Genomic DNA, 21,309 nt, shown 5'->3' on the forward strand with positions numbered 1-21,309 from the left:
ATGAAGCGAGGAACCCCATTTTGTAGCCATTATTGGGTGGCGCCTGCTGAGTGCCATGGTGCTGAGTCCTGTTGGAATGTCTAAGGTCTGCGGCCAAAATGTTTGCGTGCCCAAGGATTTAATACACCCTCCAGAATATTTTGGCGATAATATTCGGCATTTATTCTGATACCATGGTTGATTAATACGAGCGGAGAGCGACCATATGACCCACACCATCACCATGGCCAGCTTGAGGCTTGAGTTCTGGTGGCCAACCGAAGGTGCACATTTTCAGCTGACCTCTTTGGCAAGTCAACACGATCATTTTGTTTGTTTACAAACTGCTGGAAAACGAATATTTTCTCATCGGAGACGGAGAAAACCAAATTCGGCAGTTCACCACATTTGGCCAAGCGAAGCAACTCTTTAGCTCTTTTGAGTCTGCTTTTCTTTCTCTTGCGTTGTAAGTTCATGCACATTTTGGAATTTCAATGGATTTACCCCGAACTCATTTTTCAATATTTGCGGAATGGAATATAGCGATATATTCAGCTCAGAAGCCATTTTTCGGCAACTGCAATCAAGTCGCTTCTTTACTTTTCGAACCATTTCTGCTGATGTTGCTGTTTTCTTCCGTCCGCATCCTTGACGTCGGGTTACGCTACCAGTATCACGGAAAAGAGCGATGGTACGAGACACAAAATTTATTTATTAAATTTTTTTTAACTTGGTATTTGAAGTTCGTAATGGATACTAGAGCCTACGACACAAAATAGGCCATGTAGGTCCACGTTTTGGTATAGCGATGATGATTTTAGCGACATTATTCACCGGATTTTTTTTTTAAATTTGGTATTTGAAGTTCGTAATGGATAATAAAGCCTAAGACAGAAAAGTGTCTGTGCAGGTCCACGTTTTCGTATAGCTCCCAGATGACGGTGCCTCCCTATTTTTGATATTTTGTTGATTTTAGCGACATTTTTTTTTATTTGGTATTTGAAATTCGTAATAGTTATTACAGCCTATGATAGAAAATTGTCTGTGAAGGTCCACGTTTTGGTATAGCACCCATGTAATAGTACCTCCCTATATTCGGTATTCTGATGACTTTAGCGACATTGTTCAAGAGAATTGTTTCAAATTTGGTATTTGAAGTTCGTAATAGATACTACAGTCAATGACACAAAATTGTCTGGCCCACATTTTGGTATAGTCCCCATATAAAAATACCTCCCGATATTTGGAATATTGATGATATTAGCGACATTTTTCACCGGAATTGTTTCAAATTTGATATTTGAATTTCGTAATGAATACTACATCCTAAAACAGAAAATGTGCCATGTAGGTCCACAATTTTCTGTCTCAGGCTGTAGTAACCATTACGAACTTCAAGTACTCTTCGCATAGCCTCCATATAGCAGTACCTTCCGATATTCGGTATTTTTATGATTTTAGCGACATTATTCACCGGAATTCTTTCAAATTTAGTATTTGAAGATCGTAATGAATACCACAGCCTCAGACAGAAAATTGTCTGTGCAGGTCCAAGTTGGGGGCTATACAACCCCATATAACGAACGGCCGATATTCAGTATTTTGATTATTTTAGCGACATTATTCAGCGGAATGGTTTCTAATTTGGTATTTGAAGTTCGTAATAGGAACTACAGTCTGTGACAGTAAATTGTCAATGCAGGTCCAGGTCTTTGTATAGGCGCCATATATCAGTACCTCGCTATATTCGGTATTTTTACGATTTTAGATACAATACTCACATAAATTGTTTGTGATGTCGTATTTGAAGTTCGTAATGGATGCTACAGCCTGTGACAGAAAATTGTCTATGCACCTCCCGATCTTCGTATAGCTCCGATATAACAGTACCTCGCTATACAGGGTATTTTGAAGATGCTACATTATTCCCGTTTATAATATGGTAATGGCTTATAACAAGCAATGTCTATGTAGGTCTACGTCGTATAGACCCCAATATAACGGCTATATTCGGCATTTTTAAGATTTTAACAGAATTTTTAACGGATTTTATTTTTTGAAAATTTACAAATTTGTTCCAAATGGTGGAGGGTATTCAATGTTCGGCCTGGCCGAACTTCCTGCTTTTTACTTAATTTAGATTTAGATTTGGTATTTGAAGTTCGTAATGGCTACTACAGCCTGTAACATTACCTGCGCAGGTCCAAGTTTTCGTATAGCCCCCATATAACGGTACCTCCCGATATTCGGCATTTTGATAATTTTAGCTACATTATTCACCGATTTTTTTTTGTTCAAGTTTCGCATTTGAATATTGTAATGGCTTATGATAAAAGTTGCCTATGCAGGTCCACGTCATCGTGTACATCCTAATATAACGGCTACATTCGGTAGTTTTAAGATTTTAACAGAATATTAAACGAATTTTATTTTTTTTTTAAATCGGGAAATTCGTTCCGAATGATGGAGGATATTCAAAGTTCGACCCGGCCGAACATACAGATTTTTTACTTGTTTATATGTATAGATTATCCACGTTTGTGGCTTTGATAGTGCCTCATAAACATTCCTAAACAAAACTTCTTTTTGGCCTTGATCATTATTTTTTTGTCTTACTTAGGTTAATGGCTCATTGGGCGAAAATATCAAAATTGTAGACGTAATTAAGTTGGAAAAGACTTCGGAATTTAATTTACCAAAGTTACTAAAAAATTTCTTTGAAAATCTACTGTTTTGGTACGCAGGGTCCTTAGTTTCTAAGTTCTTAGTCCTAACATAAAAACCTGTTTTGTAAGAAACCCCATATATCATAGTAAACCTGATGATTTCTGAAAAATATTCTGAAACAATCCACAAGTATGACCGGAAAATATCATTTTCGTATTTTGCTATTAAAATTTCCTCTTAAACCAAATATTAAAGTGAAAATAGTTTTGTTTTTCCGCAATTTTACTCCAAAACGTATTTTACCAAATTGTTTTCATATCATATTTCGTAAAATGTTTTTCATATTAATTTTCATTTTTCAAATGCTCACTTCTTTCCACATGAACATGAATGTGCATATATCTATGTATGTGTGTGTGTAATAAGACTTCCATTTATATACATACACTTATCACTCGCTTACTGGCAACCATTAGTAGATGGTTTCGAATATTACATGTCATATGTCTCTCTTGCTCTCCTCTCGCGGCTCTGTGTGCAAGTGTGTGTAAGCATAATCATAGCAATACATTTAACGATCCCTAGCCTTCATAGTTGGAATAGATCTCTGGAATTGAAGTAAAAATACCGGATAAAAGGACCACAGTTTGCAGCTCCTCCCTCGCCCTCGCCCTTCTTGATGTGGCCAAGAATGTTATACCAACCAACCAACCAACCAACCATTACTATTCACTTGTTTATGGTCTGAAACGAGTGAAGGAAAAAATCATGCACACATGCACACATACACACCAACAAACTATCCAACTATAATGTTCCAGTTCGTAATATTGTTTCCCCAACACCACCAATGAAAACTTCTTCTTCTTCTGCTTTGCAGTTTTCTTGGCACAGTGTGTTCTGGACGTGTTCGTGTGTGTGTGTGCGCGTCTGTGCGCTAGGAATTATGTTCACGTGTCGATGTTCTTGTGGTTCGGAGTGCGTGCATACGTGTGTGTGTGTGTGTGCTGCATTCTCCGGATGTGCTCCATTTATTATGTTGCATAGTCTCAATTTTTTCCGGCTCACATTTTTTCCTATTCTTATTTTATATACTATTTATTATAAAATGTTGCCAAAGTAAAAAATTGGAAAAAAAAAAGAAGACACAGCATCAGACACACATGTGCGATGGAAGAACAGGAATAAATTCGTATTTAATCTTTAATAGTAGAGTTGAGAGGAGTTTTGCAGCATTTAAATGAATTTGTTTTGCATAGTTTTGAATACAAAGTCAATGGAGATTGAAGTGAATGAAATTATTTTAAACATCATTTTTATGGAGTTTAGATCAAAGGTGGCATGTATTGAATTATTTTGCGAGATATGAAAATTTTCGCAGAATTTTTTACCTTATATTAAGGTAAGTAGTGGATTTTCATAAATACATGTTTAAGCACTTTTGAAGGTCACAAGCTTCGATTTATTAAAAAAGTTGTTTTTAAAACAAAGAGTGTTGCAGTATTAAATCTAAGGCCAGTAAGGACAGGTAAAAAGTCGGACATGCAGGCTATATTATATCCTACACCAGTATGCGTATTTAGTAGAGCTCCTGTAACAAAACAAGTTAATATTAGAAATTTATGTGCAGTATATCATATCAGCTATAAACCTTCTTTGATGCGTCTCGTGGTTTTAGCGTAGTCACAGTTTGGGAACTCTATCCAACTTTGAGTCGATTTTCAATAAATTTGACGCAGCCTTTGAACATCATTGCTGCGTAGTGCATGATATGACTTCGATAAGGATTATATTAACAAATATTTATTGGAGCAAGAGATATACCGGACCGAGTTTCATCAAATGGTAAAATTCGTTTGAATATGAAAAATTCTATCCAATTTGGGCTGATATTACATATACCATACCATAAAATCGGATGAATGTATATCGAAGGTACAAAAAAATTTAATCGATCTCGATAAAATTTGGCAGAGATATGTTCAAAGTGTATCTGATGGTCGATACTAAATATCCTTGTTGTGGAGTGCATATTACGCATATGAGGACTTCAACAACAAATCGGATGAAACATATATATGGGATAGCTATATCTGAACCAATTTTTACAAACATTTTAAGTACTTGCTTCTGGGCTGAATTCCGTTGGAAGTGCCAAAATTCAGTTCATTTGGGCTGATATTAGCCATTTGGTGCACAATAAACCGGATGAAAAATATGTATGGAGCCTAAAGCTATATCTGAACCGATTTTCACTAAATTTGATGTAATTGCTTCTAGACTGAATTCGGTTGAATGTGCAAAAAATTCAAGTCATTCGGACTGATATTGGCCGACATCGGTTGAAGATATGTATGCAAGCTATATCTAAATTTGAATCAATTCTCACCAATTTTAATAGGGTTCGTCTTTGGGCCAAACAAGCATTGTTTGGAAAATTTCACCTCAATCGGACAATAAATGCGATCTGCATAAATGACATACATAAATCAACAATCATTTCGCCACCCAGTAATTAAAAGAGCCACCGTTTTGGATATATTTTTTTTACAAACTGAGCTACCATCCTGGAATTTAAGAATTAGGAATTTTGGGCACAAAAATATTTTTAGGAATTCTAGCTACCACTTGTGAATTTGTTAAAATAATTTTTTTAGGAATTGTAAAGCGCGAAATATTTTTTTAAGGACTTCTTCATTCACCAAACCTAGATTTTTGAAGACATTTCTTCAATAGAATTTAATTAAAAAGTTGATTTTTAGAACAAAAAAAAAGGTTTTTTTTTTATTTTTTTCAATAAATAAATATTTCTTTGAGCTTTAGGTCTGGGTTTTTTTCCTTTATTAAAATCCGATATTTCGCAATGGGTTACATTGCATCTTCAGGGAGATCTACAAAAATACATTTTGATTTTTATATTTCATGTTATCACAGCATTAAATTATTTAACAAAACGATAAAAGACAAACAGAAAAATACACAGAAAATAAATATATTGCTTACATGTAAAACATCTATAAAAGTGTCAAGTTTTACTTAAACCTACGATAGAATTTCACTATCATCGTCTGTGGTAAATATTGCACTGAGTTGTTTTACATATTGCACGATATATTTTTCTGTGTGAGATGGCGGTAGCAATAAGCTGCGTTGTCGGTGTCGCTCTTATAGTTTATTCTCTTTGTTGTTGGTAGGTTATTAATATGTAACATTTCTAAAGTCAATCTCCTGAGAGAGAGGTAACTCCGTTTGTAGTATTTTAATATTCTCAAAGTTTGGTGTGTGGTTATTTCTCCTGCAATGCTCAGTAAGAGCTGTCTTTTGAGTCTCATTTTCGTTTCTGCATTTGATGTTTGATTTGTGAGCAGACATTCTCGTTTTAAGTCTGTTTTTTGTTGTCCCAACGTACAGTTTCCCACATTTTTCGTTGTTGTTTCCCTCGCATTCAATTTGGTAAATTACGTTGTGTTTGTCTTCGGTGTTTATTTTGCTTTTAGTGTCGCTGAAAAACTTTTTTAGAGTGTTGTTCGTTTTTTGCGCTATTGCAAATGTATTCTTGTCGTATATGTTAGATTTTAAGAACCTTTCTGACATGTGTGGTATGTAAATCATCGACTTGTATGTTTTTTTCCTCTTTTTCCTGCTTTGGTCTTGTGGGTCTATATTCAATAAAGTTGTTGATCATGTTCATTGGAAAATTATTCATTGTCAATATTTCTCTGATTTTGTTTTTGTTTCGGCTGTGGAATTTTTCGTCACTTATATTCAATACTCTGTGTACAAAATTTTTAGCTGTGTTAATTATTATTTGTTTCGGATGCTTTGAAAAGAAATTAATGATTCTGCCAGAAGCTGTCGGTTTTTGGTACCAATCAAATTCTATTTTCTCATTGTTCCTACAGACTATTGTATCCAAATAGGGTAATCTTCCATGTAATTCTTCCTCCATCGTAAATTTGATATTGTTATTAAAGCTGTTTAACATTGTCAATGTGTCTTGTATTGCACTTGTTTCAAGAATCACAAAAAGATCGTCAACATACTTCGTCACAATCGTCGGTTTTGTTGTAAGTTTTTCCAAACAGGTGTCAAGTAATTTCTCCATCACCAAATCGGCTACAATCGGAGAAGCCGGCGAACCCATTGGAAGTCTTCTCTTTTGTTTGTACACTTTGTCGTCAAATTTGAAATAGCGGTTGTCCTTGATGCAGAAAGTAAGAATATTGAAAAATAAGCCCTTTGTCATATTTGTATATTCTTTTATTTCGTCCCATCTATCTTCTATTTAACGAATTCCTGAGTCTACGGGAATGCTAGGAAACAGGGAAACAACATCAAAGGACACCATTCTTTCCGTTTTTTTGATGGTGACCTTCTGTAGTTTATCCTTAAAAGCTATAGAGTCTTTGACATTGTATCTGGAATTGCTGGTAAGATTTTTCAAAATGTTGACGATATATCTGCAGAGTTTAATTGTTGGAGAATTGACTGATGAGCAAATTGGACGCAAAGGGTAATCTTCCTTGTTCTTTTTTTTATTTGTGGTTTTTTTTTTTTATTTTTGTAAGGCCGTCAACGTGAAATTTTCAAATTATTTTTTAAGAATTTTTCAGTCACTAATATAACACTTATTTTCATGGACTTTTCATTCACCACGGTTGAATGTTTTACAAATGTTTTATTCAAGGAATTTTCAGCCAACAATTGAGTAATTTTATATATAGTTTTTAAGGACTCTCCGAACCATATAAAAAATAAATAAAAATATTAAAATAAAATATTATAAACGTGAATTTTGAAAATATTAAAAATGTAGATCTAAAAAAATATTTAAAGCGTGTATTTTAAAAAATTAAAAAAATATATAAATTTTTTTAGATTTTCTGAAGACATTTCATCAACGAAACGCCGATTTTTTTAAAATGTTTGTTAGGACTTTTTAGCCTTCACAGTAATTTTTTAAACGTATTAAACTGATAAAATTATTAAACTGATAAAATTCAAAAAATATGACAAAATAGTGCATTGATTATTTTTTTTCAGCCCATTTAGATCTATGAAAAGTTGTTGAAAAAATATTTGATAATGTAGACCATGGTTTTTTCCCAAAATTTTTGACAATTATTTTTTTGGTCATTCTCAAATTTATAATCAGTTGATTCTTTTGAAATTGTACAAAAAAAGTTTTCAAAGTTATAATCGTGAATATTGGAAATTTTTTAAGGACTCCCAAAGCTCTGGTCTTCAAACCTTTCCAAATGTTTTTGAAAGAATCTCCAAATTTTTTTTTTGATTATTTCTTAAATTGAATTCTCTAAAAATATCTAAATATTAAAGTTTCGGAGGGAGCACGAGCCCCGTGGTCCCCAACCCAGCTATACCTGTGAATAAAGTGACATTAAAGGGTTTATTGATCTATTAGTCCTTGAAAAAATATTCTTCAAAAATCCAAGTTTATCGGTTGGTCCTTGAAAAATCCACGTTTACTGGTTGGTCTTTAAAATAAGTTCTTTAAAAATTCACGTTCATTTGTTGGTCCTTGAAAAATATTTTTCAAAAATTCAAGTTTTTCGGCTGGTCCCTAAAAGAAATAATTTTTTAATAAGACCAAGTTTGTTTTTCAAAAAAAAAAAAAAAAAAAAACAAGATGATTGGCCTAAGAGCCTTTTTAAAAAAAATTCATTGACAATTTACGGTTATTGGCCAGATAGTCCTCAAGAAATTTTATTTAAAAATCCACGGTAACTGGTCTTTAAAAATATTCTTAAAAGTCCACGGTTATTGGCCTGAGTGTTCTTAAGACTATTCTTTAGAAATCCACGGTTATTGGCCTGAGTGTCCTTAAGACTATTCTTTAGAAATCCACGGTTATTGGCCTGAGTGTCCTTAAGACTATTCCTTAGAAATCCACGGTTATTGGCCTGAGTGTCCTTAAGAATATTCTTTAAAAATCCACGGTTATTGGTCTTCAAAAAAATTCTCAAGAAATATTCTTTAAAAATCCACGGTTATTGGTCTTCAAAAAAATTCTCAAGAAATATTCTTTAAAAATCCACGATTATTGGCCTGAAAGTCCTTCAAAAATATTTTTTAAAAATCGGAGATTATTTATCTTCAAAACAATTCTTTAGAAATTTACGATTATTAACCTGAGAGTCCCTTAAAAAAATGTTGTAAAAATCGACAATAATGGTCCTCAAGAAAATTTATCAAAAATCCACGATATTGGTCTTCAAAAATATTTTTTTTTTAAATTCGACGATTATTAGCCTTCAAAAATATTCTTTAAAAATCCACGATTATTTGCCTGACAGTCCTGAAAAAATTATATTAAAAAATCCAATCCATTATTTGCCTGGTAGTCCTTAAGCAGTATTTATAAAAAATCCACGAATATTGGACCAAGTGTCTTTGAATAAAAATAAATAAATAAATAAACCCACGATTGTTGGCCTGAGAGTCCTGGAAATCGACGATTATTGGCCGAGGGTCCCTAAGAAGGTTCCTTATAAATCCACGATTATTGTTGTGGAGGTAATTAATTTTTTTGAAGGACTTTCAAAACTATAATCCGTTTTTTTAAAGAGAATGTTTCAAGAACTCTTTTAGCTATAATCGTGCACATTTTAAAGAATTGTTTCGAGGGACTCAGAATTTTTTAAGGAATGTTTCCGAAGGATTCCTTAAGGAACTATGGAAAATATATTTGTGGATTTTTTAAAGAATATTTTTGAAGGACTTTCGAAGCTTATTCGTGGAATTTTATAAAACTATGGAAGATATATATGTGGATATTTTAAAGAATATTTCTGAATGACTATCGAAACTATAATCGTCAATTTTTAAGGATATTTTGGAGGATTCCCAGAACTATAATCGTCAAATTTTTATTGATATTTTTGAAGGACTCTTAAAGCTATGGTTGTGAATTTTTTGGACAGTATTTTTATAAACACTCCAGGCTATGAATGTGAATTTGTTTTAAAATTGTTTTTAAGGACTCCGAAAGTTATATTCGCGGATTATTTATTGATATATTTGAAGTGCTCCAAAAAATATAATTTCACTATTTGTGATATTTGAAAATATTTTTGACAATTTTTTAAACATTTTTTAATTGAAATTTTCCTAAAAGTATTTTAAAACAATTCCAGTTTAGTAAAAATTCTCGATAAATTTTATATTTTTTCCAAAGGTAGGTATTTGCATCCTGATTCCGAGATAGTATTTTTTTTTTTTTGGAAGGAGCCGGATACTTGGATATTTGACCCAAAACTACGGATCCGATATCTGGGTGAGACTCTAATGACGGGTGGTCATATGATGAGCCAAGCCAATATTTTGGAATCGTGGAATCAAATACATAGTTGTCTTTTTTAATAGAATATTTTCGCAGTGGCGAGCTTGCATATTTTTTAAGGGCTATCAGTGCCTCCCTTTCCAATTATTACTCCAGTTCCAGTTTTACTGAAAATCATCCAAAAATCTCATATTTCCTTGTCTTTTAAATCTAATAATACAAAATCCACCCAACCCAACCCCCTCTCCTTAAAGACAAACAATCCACACGTCGAGTGTAAACTAACACCGTGAAGTGTTGCACCATTTAAATTGTAATTGACGTTAAGCTACATTTACACCATACAAATATGTACTTCTAGCTTCCCCAAATCCAGCTGCTGAGGCTGCTTCTGCTGTTACTTCTGGTGTGTGTGTGCCATCGTCAGCAACTAAACAATTGCAATTTAACTTGAAACACGAAGTTCGTATCCTTTACCTTGAGGTGGGGTTGGGGCTTGAACTCGCACATCTTCCATTGGGGGTTTTTGTTTCGAACGTGTGCCTCATGCTATTACTGTGCAGAAGGCCGGTGAGAGGCATTACTATAGAATTAAGTTCGGTTTTTTTCTCTTCTTGTTTAGTGCCAACATTCTATTCTATTTGCAGTTATAACAACAGCTGGAGTAAAAATATCCTTTGTATTTTATAAATAACCGTTTTGTATGCAAAAGAAATAAAAAAAACTCTGGCATTGCATTCATCCGACATGCTTGAGTTAACTTCACACTAACATTGAGGCCTGTTGTATGCAACCGTAGCTGTAGCTATGGCAGCATAACGAACCAAGATAATGTCGAGGTGAGTGAATGGTAGCCGCCATGTGTGTGTGTGTGGAGGTGCATTGCCATGTGTGGGAGTAGAAATCTTGTCGTTGTCATGAATAGCAGTTATAGTCCATAGAGGCAATGTTGTTGCTGCTGTTGTTGGGGGCGAATGAGTGCAGGCATGTTGTGTGTTACTCTTCTCTCGTGTATGGATTTTTTTCTCTTTTTTTTTTGAAATTGAGTTGACATTTGTATTTACCAGTTGTTGCATATACATTTCTAAAGGACACAACTCTCATGCCATGCGATTTTTACCCCTCCCTCACTCAAAGGAATAAACAAAATAGAAAACAGAATTAAATGCAAAACCTGAGAACAAAGTCAAGGGTCGTGCCAAGGTTATCCATAGCCTGCTGCCTGGCTTGCTGCTTGACAGTTTGCACATGTGTCCGTGCGTGTGTTATGAATCAGGTACAATCGTTATGTTTTATGAAACGTTTACTTCATAAACGCTACCAAGCGAGAGGCATTCATATTCATTTCAAGTGAAATGTGAAAAAAGTGAAACTTGACAAAGAAAAGACGTGAGGCCTGCGAAGGCCAGCTACTGTTGAAAGTTCATTTGTCTAGAGAAGAAGAAAAAACACAATGATAATGAAGTATGCTGTATTGCAATACAAGAGAAATTATTATTATAGCGAGATTATTACTTGAAGATATCCTTGAGAATATTTCAAGGGATATCTTCAAATTTTCATTTATTTTGAAGGTTAATATCCCTGAGAATATTTCAATTTTTTATTCGGCTTACACGGTTGATTTCGGAAGGTGAAGGCTAAATCTGCAACAAAGGACCCATAATGATGATTTTATGCATTTTTTCAATAACAAGTCAAAATATGAAACGTGGAGTGTTTAATTTTTTTTTTTCAAAGAGAGATTAGATTTTCGATCGTTAAATTTTAAAGAATATTTTTCAAGGATTAGACAGACCAGATTTGGATAATTTAAAAATAATTGTTTAAGAACCATAAGAGCTATAAACGAGAACATTTATTTTTAATCAACTACTGGCAGAACTATAATCATGGATTTTTTAAAGAAAAGTTTTGAAGAACAAACAAAGTTAAACTTGTGGGTCCTTAAAGAAGTTAAAGGACTTTCAGAGCTGTAATACTGAATTTTTAAGGAAAATCTTTGGAGGATCCTCTCAGTTCAATTCGTGGATTTTTTAAATAATGTTCCGAATGGCTAGGGGTCTATAAGTTTTTTCTAAGGATTTCTCAACGATATATTTGTGGATTTTTTAAGAATATTTCTGTAGCTATAATCGTTGATTTTGTAAAGAATGGCTAGGCTGCTGTGAGGTTTTTCTAAGGATTCCTCGAAGATATATTTGTGGATTTTTTTAAGGATATTTCTGAAGCTATAATCGTGGAATTTTTATAGAATATTTTTGCAGGAGTCTCAGAACAATAATCTTGGATTTTTTAAAGGATACTTTTGTAGGACTCTCAGGGCTATAATTTTAAATTTTTTAGATAATGTTTTAATTGACTTTCAAAACTTTAATCGTGGATATTTTAAAGAATATTTTTTTTAAGGGACTACTAGAAATATAATTGTAGATTTTTAAAGGATAGTTTTGAAGGACTCTTAAAGCAATAATTGTAATTTTTGGCAGTATTTTTATTTGACTTTCAGGGCTATATTCCTGGATTTTTTTAGGAATATTTTTCGGAGGATTCCTATAACTATAATCGTGGATTTTACAAAGGATATTTTTGAAGGACTCTCAAAGCAATAATTGTGAATTTTGTAGGCAATATTTATAATGGACTTTCAAGGTTATAATCGTGGACTAAAGGATATTTTCGGAGGACTCCCAGAACTAGAAGAGTGGATATTAATTATGGAATTTTAAAGGATGTTTCTGAAGGACTAGCGAGCAATAATGTAGATTGTTTACGAATTATCGAACATAGATTTGTGGATTTTTTAAAAAATATTGAAAAAAAAAAAAAAAAATTGAAAGACCCTCGAATCTATAATCTTGGATTTTTAAAGGATATTTTTGAATTACTTCCAGAAACTATGAATGTGATTTTTTTGGCAATATTTTTTATATTTTTGAGGGACTCTCTAGACTATAAACGTGTTTTTTAAAGGATATTTTTGAAGAACTTTCAAAATTCTAGTTGTGGATTTTTTAAAGTATATTTTTGGAGGAATCCCAGAACTATAATTGGGATTTTTAAAGGAAATTTTTAAAGGACTTTCAAAGCCATAATCGTAGAATCGTGGATCATCGTTGTTTTTAAGCATATTTTTGGAGGACTCTCAGAAATGTAATCGTGGATCTTTCAAAGGATGTTTTTCAAGGACTTTCATGGCTATAATCGTAGAGTTTTAAGACTCCCAGAACTATAATTGTGGACTTTTAAAGGATATTTTTGAAGGACATTGAAAGCCATAATCATGGATTTTTAACGGATATTTTTGCAGGACTTTCAAGGTTATCATCGTTGTTTTTAAGCATATGTTTTGAGGGATCTCAGAAGATTTATTCCTAAGGGACTTTAAAACCAACAGCAATGTCTTCTTAATTTTTTAAAGGCCTTTAATATTAAAATTTTTTGATTTTCTGCGGATATTTTTTTACGGCCGTTAGTTGTTATTATTTCAACATATTTCATAAACTTAAGATTGTTTTTTTATTAACATTTTATTGAGCACTTCCCAGAATTATAAGACAAATTCGTACAGCATTAATTATTGCCAGGTAACACGTTTAGTTGTAAAGCCCATTTGCCGTTGATAAGTATTTAATTTTAATCCAATTACACAAAAATAATTAATTACAATTATATTTTTCAAAATACTTAGCATAATTACAATTATGCCATTATCAAAATCAAAGAAAAACAAATCCAATTCTAATTATGCTTAAAGCAAATTGTTTTGAAATGCATTTAAAGAAGAAAATTACCAATTAGTCTGGTAGTCTATTAAATTCCATTTTTGTGAAGTCATACTTCTTCATTCACATCAGGCATTCATTCATTCATTCATTCATTGTCTGGCAAATATTTCACTTGGCCATGATTCGTACGACTTGCATGAATGTGTGTGTGTGAGAGTAAAATATTTTTTTCCTTAGCCAATGATGAATGTCATGCCATATGTGAGTGTGCGTGTGTGTGAGTGAGCTTGTGTTTTGGAATGCCAGAAATAAATTCCTTTAATTATGATTGCTAGTCTCTGTCAGACATTTCGGTACAAAGTCGAGAAGCGCAAAAAAGAAACAACAACATTGCTTCGTTAGTCTCTAATGGAAATAAATGTTGTGTTATGAACTTTCAACAGATTGTCCATTAATCAATAATGTCCTCTTTCTAATTTTTTTCTTTGCCTTAATGGATGTCATATCATTGCTGGCATGTGTATTTTTCCCTCTCCTCCCTCCTCTACAATTACCATTGGAGATCGTTACTACCATGTATTCCTTATTTTATTAAAGCTGTCAAAATAATGGCTTTCTCCATAACCTCACTCTCTCTCTCATTTTCTCTTTCTCATCCCATGGGAAAGAAATCTGTATAAGAAAAATTATTTTGAGATTTTATGCGAGTTTCTTACATAAATGTTGTTGTTGTTGCTGTTATTATTATGGTTATTGTTTTTGTTATTGTATTTACGTTTAATATTAATAAACACACATAAACATTAATATTGGTTGTGAAGGACAAGGCCGTTCGCCGTTCGGCACAGGAGACGAGAGCGAGAGCAAAAGCAGTACAACGAAATTTCAGCAATCTCGGCATGATTGCTATTTGTATAACTAAGTGTATTTGCTTGTGTACATATGAAAATGTTGTATTTTTTTATATTTGTGTGTGTATGTGTGTTTACACACATGCATATATAAGTGGAAGCTTTATTTGTATATTAAATGTACATAGCTAGACAGTGGTTTGCAGAAAAATTATTAAGAGAAAAAATAATTGTTTTTCAAAGAATATAAGGACTATTTCTTTTAGTTTTTAAAAATATTTTCTCAAGATCATCCAATCAACGGATGTGAATTTTTTAAGGAATATTTTTTTCAAGGACCAATAAACGTGGATTTTTGATGTATATTTTTTCAAAGACAAATACACGTGGATTTTTAAAGAATTTTTTCAAGGACCAATAAACTTGGATTTTTAAAAAATATTTTTTCAAGGACCAATAAATAATTTTTCAAGGACCCGTGCACCAATAAACGTGGATTTTTAAGGAATACCTTTTCAAGGATTTTTAAGGAATATTTTTCAAAGACCTTTAAAGAATATATTTTCAAGGAACCGTACACCAATAAACTTGGATTTTTAAAGAATGCCTTTTCAAGGATTTTAGGGAATATTTTTCAAAGGCTTTTAAAGAATATATTTTCAAGGACTTTTAAAGTTTATTTCTTTCAAGAACCCCAACAACAATAAGAGTGGATTTTTTAAGAATATATTTCCAAAGACCTCCTCAATTAATTTTGAGTAATATTTGTCCAAAGACCAAAAGACAAATATACGTGGATTTCTAATTGATATTTTTTCAAGGATTTCAGAAGAATTTTTTTTAAGGATTTATGAAAAACATTTTTTCAAGGGCCAGCAACAAATAAACAAGGATTTTAAAAGAATATTTTTGTAAGGATTGTTAAAGAACATTTTTATGAGGACCAAAAAACCAATAAACATGGATTTTTAAAGAATATTTTTTAAATGATTTCGAAGAATATTTTTCAAGGATCAAAAAGCAAATAAACCTGGATTTTTAAAGAATATTTTTTAAGGATTTTTGAAGAAAATTCTTTCAAGGACCAAAAAAATTTAAGAATATTTTTTCAAAGATGAAAAGACAAATGAACGTGGATTTTTAAAGAATATTTTAACAAGTATTTTTATGGAATATTTTTTAGGGAGCAAAGGACAAATAAACGTGGAATTTTATAGAATATTTTTTCCAGAATTTTTGAGGAAATTTTTTCAAGAACCAAAAACAAATAAACGTAGATTTTTAGAAAATATTTTTTTGAAGGATTTTTTAGGAACATTTTTTTAAGGACCAATGGACATGTTAGCCTGGATTTTTAAAGAATATTTTTTTCAAGGATTTTTGGAAATTATTTTTTCAAGGACCAAAGGACTTTTAAAGAAGATTTTTTCAAATTTCGAAAATTAAATTTGAAGAAAATAAAAACGGTATATTTTGAGAAAAAGAAAATCCAAATTTATACTGGTTGAGAAAACAATGGCATTTCGAGAAGACCATCAGAGATACAATTTTGACATATTTGGCAAAATTCTGAAAATATTTTTATATGTTGTCTATGAAACTATTTTTATTTATTAAGCTTTTTTGAATCTGAGCCACAAATTCAAAAATTCTAAGATTTTTTTCGTGTTACTATGAGGGTCAAAGAGGTTAAATATTGTAAATGAATAATCTTAGAATTAATTCCGAAGAATTTAACATTTTTGAGATTTCTGCTGGGTGTGCCTGTCTAATAAAAAAAATAATAAACAGTCGATTTTGGAAAATTCCAATAAAAACATCAGAAAGATAATGGAATATAGAGCGTAACTTAACAATTACCTTATAAATCAAACACACAATAAAATAACTAAAAGAAAATATAAGAATTTTTCCTTTCAGTTAGTGTTATTAATATTTGCCTTGTAATTAAAAACAGCTCTTTTTCAATCCTGCCTTTTTCTCCATATAATGGTCATTCACACTGTGAATTTGTTTCCTTTTTATATGGGTATTTTTTCTGTCTCTATCTCTCACATATATATGGTATTGTATGTATATCAATATATGTATATAAGTGCTCCACTTACCATCGTGTGAATCGTACAGATAAATTATTTTACGCCATCCGTAAAATTGTATTGTATCGATGATTGCCTGATGATAGTCCGGACGCATACTAATGGCGAAGTCCAGAAAACCGGATGATGGTGTAAGCACCTGTAATGAAGCGAGAAAATAAATTATGAATAACCCAGTTTGTTTTCGTTGGCATGCAAATGTGCATGCGTGTGAGTGTGTGTTTTTTTATTCAGAAGCACAAAATTAATAAAACTTTTTCTTGGACAAAACAAAAAAATGGAAAAATTTATATAAAATAAATATTAATTGAATATTTAAATTGAGGTGAAATGTTAATTGATTACAGTTTTAAATTGGCAGATATGGTTACATATTTTTGTTTTGTGGTAGTATTTAAATGACCTTCATAAAATTTGTGCAAATGAACCAATTAATTTATATGAATCATATTTTTAATTACAAAAGTCATTGCCATTAGGTACGAGGGAGCCTTAGGATAGCATTTCCAGCTAAAAAATAAATTTGTCACAAATACAGAAATTATGGAGTCTTAGAAAAGTTATGAAGCAACTACAGTCATTGTAAAATATCTCAATTGATATGCCGCTGTGCCGTATACTTTATGCAATATTTCATTCGCACAACGTATACGTAACAGTATACCATACACATTACTGGTTTTTGTCATAGAGCATCGTAAATATGCGTAAGGTGATAATTATACGCAGTAATTTTATGAATTTGTAGAACGAAAAATTTTTGTTTGCGCCAAACGTTCTCTCATAATGGACTATCAAAGAAACTGCTGGTGATTGGATAATAAATTAATGGCGGATTAGTAAACTACCTTCGTTAAAAATTTTCCGCAACCACACCTTATTGAACATGGCACGTTTCGGTATATTTTTAAAGAAGAAAGGATTTTTGGATAAAAAAACATTATGGGGGAGTTTTCAATTATACAGTTTAAAGGCGATGCAGAAAGTCTATTAATTTCCGGAGTCATAATTTTCGCCCACAAATATACATTTATAAGAATATTTTGAAAAAACTGCTGGCAATATTAAAACGAGTTATTTTCTTATTTGATTTTTAACAGGATTTTTCAACAAGAATGAATGTGCTTTTAAAGAAATTTTTTTGGAAGATTTCCAGGAATATATTGCCATCTAATTTAGATTTTAAATATAGAATATATTTTTGAAGCGTTGTAAGATGTGTACAAAAAATTTTTAATTTTGATGCAGATTTTGATTCAAATGTAAAATATTTAAATACTTTTCCAGACTTTTTTTAAAATAACCAGACCATCAATTTTTTATGCCCTCCAATATAATATGGAGGGTATATTAAGTTTGTCATTCGGCTTGTAACACCTCGAAATATACATCGTATACCCCACAAAGCATATTTATTCTAGATCAGCATAAAACTATATGTCGATTTAGCAATGTCAGTCCGTCAGTCAAAATGAAGCAGGTTGATAAAATTTAGCTCCAATGTAAATTATGTCAGTAGGAATTTTGGTATAGAAAATGGGCCATGTAGGTCCACATTTTGGTATGGCCCCCATATAATTGAAGTTCCTAATTAATATTACAGCCTATGACAGAAAATTGTCTGTGCAGGTCCACGTGTTCGTATAGCCCCCATATAACGGTACTTCCCGATATTCGGTATTTTAATGGTTTTAGCGACATTATTCGCCGGAATTTTTTCAAATTTGGTATTTGAAGTTCGTAATGGATACTGCAGCCTATGATAGAAACAAAGACCTAAAATGGTAAAGACTAGACAAAATGCATTCTGAGCAAATGGTTTGTGGCTATACTACCATGAATAACAGCTCATGGCATAGACATGTTAATATAAAAAACACAATTATAGGAAAGAATGACAAATAAAAGTTTGGATAATCCAAAATATTGGTTTCAAAATTCTATTCCATATACCTTCCCAAATAATTGCATATGGCCTGAGCGTTTGAAATTGCTTAACATTTGTAACTATGTTGTTACGATATCATAACAACAGAGGTCTATTTCACAGGGTTGCCATATTTTACTCTGTCTTGTCCTATCTTTATACTTCTATGTCTTTGATAGAAAATTGTTAAGGTATTACGGTACCTCACTATATTTGGTATTTTGATAGCTAAATTCTCACCGAAAATTTTCGCATTTTAATATTGTAATGAGTTATGACAAAAGTTGCCTATGCAGGTCCACGTCGTCGTATAGACCCTAAACATAGTGGCTGCAGTCGGTATTTTTAAAATTTTAACAGAATTTTTAACGGATTTTTTTTTATATATTTTTTTTTTGAAAATTGATAAATTTGTTCTAAATGGTGGAGGGCGTTCAAAGCTCGGCCGGGACGAGTTTTTTATTTGGATAATACGTTTAGAAATTTGAGCATGAGAGCATAAGACCTTTTCTCGTTAAGTCTTAAAACAATTTACGGATTTTTCAAAGAATTTCGAATTTTTCAAATGATTTTTTGAAACAGTTTTTTGAGGGGAAAATGCTGCAAAAATCATGAAGCATTTCGTTCTGGAAATTTTGGAACGTTTTAAAAGCATATTTTGCAAAGGATCTTCTACTACTGGGTATATATTTTTCATATTTTTAAGCAACATCAGACTTCCTGTAGTCGACCTGTACGGTCTCTGTAAGGATTTTTTAACATTTTTCCAGTAATCTTGAAATACGGCACTAGGTAAAAAAGTGATGTAAGTGGTTATACAATTTTTTTGCTATCTGTTTAAGGAAAAAATTGTAAACAATTCATAAAAAAATATATATAAATATATATTAATTTCAGCCAGACCGAACTTGCAATACCCTCCACAATGGCATAACGTTATTTTGTTGTTACAAAAAAATTAGACTCAATCCCATCATTGTTGTTTTTACAGAAACAACGGATTAAGCCAAATCGGCGAAATATTGATTATCTACTGTTATATGGGGGGCGTACACGAAAACGTGGACCAATTTACCTAATTTTTAATAACAAACAATACTAGACAAAATACACAAATCTCTATCCGATTTTTTTCAAATTGTTTTTTAGAAAACATATTTGAGGAAGTGTGAAAGTCTCGGATTTTTATGAATGAATTTGAGTCACTATCAGAGTCTCAAAACTTGGATTTTTTTAAAGGATATTCAAGAGGTTCATGAAGTTTTGAGAATAGCTTTAAATGTTTTCTTTTTTCATAGCTTGTATACATTATCAGACCTTGGATTGTTGATTCACAAAATATTGAAGGACTTTTTAAAAATACATCGGATTTCCTATAGGATTAAGAATATTTTTTTCAAAGAAAATTCTTTCGATTATCGGTCTGACTGTTGTGAAGTTCCTAGTAGGAGTGTTTTTAAAAACGAAACGATGTTTTTTGGACAATATTTTGAAGGTCCTGTTAACGCCAGACTATTGATTTTTTTATTTTTGAGAATATTTTCGAAAAAACCAGAGTCGCAATTTTGAATTTCTTAGAAAAAGATTGGAGAATTTTTTTTGTGGAGAATATTTTAGAAATGCTTTTTGTCTCTTGGTCACTTGGATTCTTTTTTTATAACTATATATTTTTGTTAGGCCCAGATAAGAAGTTTCTTGAGGACACTTCTGGGAAATTATCAGAGCCAATCATGAGCAAATTTTTCGGAATATAATATTTTTAAGGTTAACGCCAGACTTGTGATTTTTTGAGAATGTTTTCGAACGCACTAAACTTCTTAGAGACAAAATCTTTTCAAATTTCATTTTTTGAGAATATTTCCGGGGGACATTTTTTCCTTTGCCCACTTGGAGTTTTTTAATATGTATGAGAATTGTTTAAAAATATTTTCAAGAAGGCCAAAAAACGTTTTTTGAAAATAGTTCCGTGAAAGGCAAAAGAGGCGGTTTTTTATGAATATTACTTTAGAAGTAAACTTCGCATTAATTGTCCGATGAAAATTTCCAAATTTAACTAGTCGTTTCTTTCCCTTTCGATTTAAATTTTATTGGGAGTCATAAGTTTAATATTGACACATACCGACTTCAGCCTAGAAGGAAATGTGATAAAGTTGGTGAAAATCGACTGTCATATATATGTATGCTTCAGCCGATTTAATATTTAAGGCCCCACAACCGTAACGTATTTCCTTCTCTAATCAAGAATTGAAGATGGCGGTCTTGCTGATCACTTTCACCAAAAGTACATTTCCGATAGTCTCATATGAACCACGATGTTTAAAATCATATCTAAATTTGGTACTGCTATAGGACTGAAGGTATGGCAAACAAAAACTTTATTTTGGTAATTTTGCTATAAAGTTGGCGACCTTGAAAAGAAACTTTCTGGCTATTCGAAACGAAAAAACTGAAATTCTTCATTAAAGAAATTTCCACGAATCTCTATTTAATTTCGACTTTTCACGAAATGAATTACAAAACAAATTGACAAACGTTTCCTTTGATACGGCAAGTAATTGATGTTATTGTAAAGTTATTTTATGTCTTAAACAAAAATAGGCAGCAGGAGAGTTGGAGAGCCTGGTAGATGAACATGTTCTTTATTATTGTTGTTATCTAAATTTGTTGTTGTCATTTTCTGGAAATTGTACTTATTGTCATTAAATTATCGTTATCAAAATGTCATCATTATTATTTGATGACGGTTGGTGGGCCGTTC

The 21,309-nt window shown here is 31.9% G+C and overlaps 1 protein-coding gene across 1 annotated transcript in view; it reads right to left on the minus strand.

The window, feature by feature from the left end:
- Nucleotides 1-21,309, minus strand: part of LOC101888212 (glutamate receptor 1) — a 191,261-nt gene that overhangs the window by 114,930 nt on the left and 55,022 nt on the right. The window contains exon 4 of the mRNA XM_059119588.1: nt 16,634-16,763. Coding sequence (XP_058975571.1) covers nt 16,634-16,763 — 130 coding nt within the window. The remainder of the gene's footprint in view (nt 1-16,633; nt 16,764-21,309) is intronic.

Source organism: Musca domestica, unplaced genomic scaffold, assembly GCF_030504385.1.
Source record: "Musca domestica strain aabys unplaced genomic scaffold, Musca_domestica.polishedcontigs.V.1.1 15, whole genome shotgun sequence".
Classification (NCBI taxonomy): Eukaryota; Metazoa; Arthropoda; class Insecta; order Diptera; family Muscidae; genus Musca; species Musca domestica.